We start from the raw sequence: 3,972 nt of genomic DNA, 5'->3' as shown, positions 1-3,972 counted from the left end.
TGACATACACTTAAACATCTTAAACTTTTGAAGGAAGAACTAAATAAATCGGATATAAATTTTACACAAGAGGACATGTCAACTGACTCTGTAAGTTGTGTCATGATTTCTTGGAATACAGTAAGTCAATGCTCAAAAGAAAAAAACAAAATTACTTCGTACATTTCATTTGAAATTGACTGTAAGTTTTTCAAACAGTTGACAACCAAACCAAGGGGAAGATTATGAAGTCGAGAACCAGAACATGCTGAAGGAGGTGGAGAACCAAAACATGCTGAAATAGGTGTAGAACCAGATCATGCTGAAGGAGGTGGAGAACCACAACATGCTGAAGGGAGAACAAGAACATGCTGAAGGAGGTAGAGAACCAAAACATGCTGAAGAAGGTCGAGAACCAGAACATACAGAAGGAGGTGAAGAACCAGAACATGCTGAAGGAGGTGGAGAACCAGAACATGCAGAAGAAGGTGGAGGACCAGAACATACAGAAGAAGGTGGAGAACCAAAACATGCTGAAGGAGGTGGAGAACAAGAACATGCTGAAGAGGTGGAGAACCAGAACATACAGAAGGAGGTGGAGAACCAGAACATGCAGGAGGTGGAGAACCAAAACATGCTGAAGGAGGTGGAGAACCAAAACATGCTGAAGGAGGTGGAGAACCTGAACATGCTGAAGGAGATGGAGAAGCAGAACATGCAGGAGGTGCCATGGCTAATCAGTTTTCAAAGCCGTGGTAAATTAATTTGTTTACATCTAAATCTTCATTCAAAGCTCTATGTATATACTAAGTAAATGTTTATACTAAGTAAATGTTTTGTCACATTTAGCCATCCTCATGTTCGTAAATTTTCAAGTTTAAGGCATTTTAAAAAAAAATACAACAAATGAGGTAATTTAATCGTGAACATGGGATGGTCTCAGCATGCTCAGAAAATTGTGTTACTTTTCTTGTATAGTGTCTGCAATAATATTATTTCTATCATTTACCCTTGATAATAAGCAGGTTAACAGTTAAATTGTTTTATGCCTGTTCACAAAGTAGATTAACAGTTACTTGATAATTTTTAGGAAAAACATGATGATGATCAATGATGATTATAAGAGGTTATGATGCATAATTTCTCTTTCAGATTCTTCGGCCATCGACGAACCCAATTGGATCTTTGGTTTGTTTCCTTCAAAAAATTAAGAAAAAATGTGTATAAAAATGGAAGACAAGGAATTCTTCATTATTGATGAAGACTATAAAAACAGATCAATGATCCCGTCTAAGAGGCAGTTGGAAATAAATTATAAATGAATATTTAGTAAAAATAGGATCATACACGAACTGTGTATTAGATCGAGACGAATGAAATGCATTCACAAGGTAGGCCCCTTATCTGCTCATGAGGCAGGCTTTGCCTTGCTTACTACGTACATTAATTTATAAGAATTGGAGATTAATTTCAGAAGACACATTTGTAAATACAATCTTAACACTCCTTAGTCATGGTATATTTAATTCACGAAATGTTTCAAGAGTGTAGGATTCAAATAAGTTAAAGGTATATAATAAGACTTATACGTCGCCGATGTTTTATGACTCGAACTAACCCTCTGTGGCCACATATTGGATTTTGATGAAATTGTATTTTATAAAGTTGATAAACAATAATAAAAAAAAATTATTTGAATAATATTTCAATAATCTTATTAAGAAAAAACTTTTCAGTCGGCACGATTTAAGTGGGTCGGTGGCGTTAGGGGAAACAAAGGTATTTTTTATTTTGGCCTTACTAATTTGTTACATCAAATTATTAATTTGTTATAACAAATAATTAATCTGTTATATCAAGTTATTAATCTGTTGTATCAAATTATTAATTTGTTATAAAAAAAATTGATAATTTGTTATATCAAACTGATAATTTATTTTAACAAATTACTAATTTGATATAACAAATTACCAATTCGTTAAAACAAATTACTAATTTGTTTTAACAAGTAATTTGTTTTAAAAGATTGATAAATTGTTAGTTTGTTTTAACAGATTGATAATTTGTTATCACAAATAGATAATATGATATAACAAATTGATAATTTGTTAAAACAAATTAATGATTTGTTTAAACAAATTTAAAAAATATATTGCTGCGGCCCTAATACGACTGATGTTAAAAAAGCTAAACTAGTCTTCCAGATTCCACGCGGGCGACCACTGAATTTGCTGAATTATCATCTTTTTGATTACTTGATCAATAACTGTAATTTTTTTACCTTGTGAAGTGGCTGATAAATATATAACCTAAACAATATGTTCGTTTATATGCCGTAGTCTGCATAATGGACAAATTGCCTCTGGGTTTTTTACAACTCAAAAATACACACACGATTTGGGATATAAATAATTCACACAGAGAGCTCGAAAAAGTTAGAATGTAAGTGTAATTATATTTTTAAAACAGCTTGTACTTATTGTAACTGAAAAATTACCCCCAGCCCTTGCTTCAAAACAAATATCATTGCTAATCGACAATCTTTGCATTTTATCAGAGTGTAATATAAAAGAAAAATAAATTGCTCATGGAATCACATTCTTATAATTTAATTAAAATTTTAATTATTGCCTGCATTAAGTCAAAATACCATCCGTGTATTATAATTATTCGTATCAAAAGCATAACCAGAAATCGATCTCTTGATTATTATACATAACTGCTGGTTATGCAAATGAACGATTAGCAGGCGTGTGAAGACTTCCATTGGCATCGCTATTCCAGCTAAAGCAGGGTATGTCACCGATGCAGCTCGTAACAAATTTGCTTGGTAGTTTCACGATCCTCACTGGACGCGAATTCACTAATGCATCGGGCACACTTTCGCTATTATTCGATTCACGTGATTCAATATTTACATCATTCGGTGGTTCACACACTGTATCATCAGATATCGGTTCAAGGTACTTTTACACATGAGTAATGTTACACTTGTAGCTTGCACCATTTTTCAGCACGGAAATACTGTTTTCATTCTTGGACACAACTTTATATGATCCCGCTTTAAAGTTTGATGATAGTTTGTTTTCAGGTCGCCTTTATTCTAAATCCCTTTCCTTTGCTTGAGATTTTTCGTCAGCATGATATTTCTTTCCTATGAATTCCTCTCTTCTCTGCATCACGGATTTCCTGGTCTGCATCATCTGGATCGTAAAATGTAGCGTGCCGGGTTGGAAATCTTGTCCGGATTCCTGTAGTAGAATGCGGCGTTGTTCTGTACATGGTCAAGTAATCAGATAATTCAACTCGCTAATTCCTCTTCTGCATTTGAGCAATTTTCAATCGTTTAAGAATTGACCTGTTCTGTCTTTCTACTTCACCGCTGGCTTGGGGCAAAGACGGAGTCACTCGCCGATGTTCTATATCATGTTGTTCCATGAAATCTTCGAATTCCATACTGATGAATTGAGAATTGAGAACTGTTACAATCTGTAATGGTAAACCATGTGTTTCAAACATCTTGTGAAGACTTTTTATATATTTTTGTCGGTTGTGGTCTTCGTCAAGATATCGACTTCCACATATCTACTGTAATAATACACCACTACAAATAGACTGTCTCCTGATGGTAGAGGTCCCAATAAATCTGCACCAAGTAACTGCAATGGTCCTTTTGGAAGTTCAGCTCTCTTAACAGGCTCTGGACTGGATGTCTTACTCACCACTTGACACGCATGGCATCTCTTACACATCTCTTAAGCATCGCGATCCATCCCAGGCCACCATACTTTTGTTCGCAAATGTTTTTTCATTACTACTATTCCTAGGTGTCCCTCTTGAGCGATTTTTAAAGAAGTGGTACGTAGAGTTTCAGGCATTATGATTCTAGTTCCTCGAAATACAAGTTTTCCAATAACTGACGGTTCATTTTTCACTATCAGATATTGTTTGTTTTCACCTTTTTTTCCATTTTCCTGTTCGAATACTGTTTCG

General features: G+C 34.5%; 1 protein-coding gene across 1 annotated transcript; it reads left to right on the top strand.

Annotated features, from left to right (window-relative positions):
• The first annotated feature begins 298 nt into the window (after positions 1-298).
• LOC133179676 (high mobility group nucleosome-binding domain-containing protein 5-like) lies at positions 299-1,093 on the top strand. Its single transcript, XM_061314375.1, has 2 exons — positions 299-703; positions 1,070-1,093. Exons 1-2 carry the CDS (start codon positions 299-301, stop codon positions 1,091-1,093), a joined length of 429 nt encoding a protein of 142 aa, XP_061170359.1.
• Positions 1,094-3,972: the final 2,879 nt, after the last annotated feature.

Source organism: Saccostrea echinata, unplaced genomic scaffold (assembly GCF_033153115.1).
Source record: "Saccostrea echinata isolate AGI-Se365-2 ecotype Australia unplaced genomic scaffold, CSIRO_AGI_Sech_v1 ptg000005l, whole genome shotgun sequence".
Taxonomy (NCBI): domain Eukaryota; kingdom Metazoa; phylum Mollusca; class Bivalvia; order Ostreida; family Ostreidae; genus Saccostrea; species Saccostrea echinata.
The sequence above is the reverse complement of the archived record's forward strand: the minus strand, read 5'-3'. Positions and strand labels throughout refer to the sequence as shown.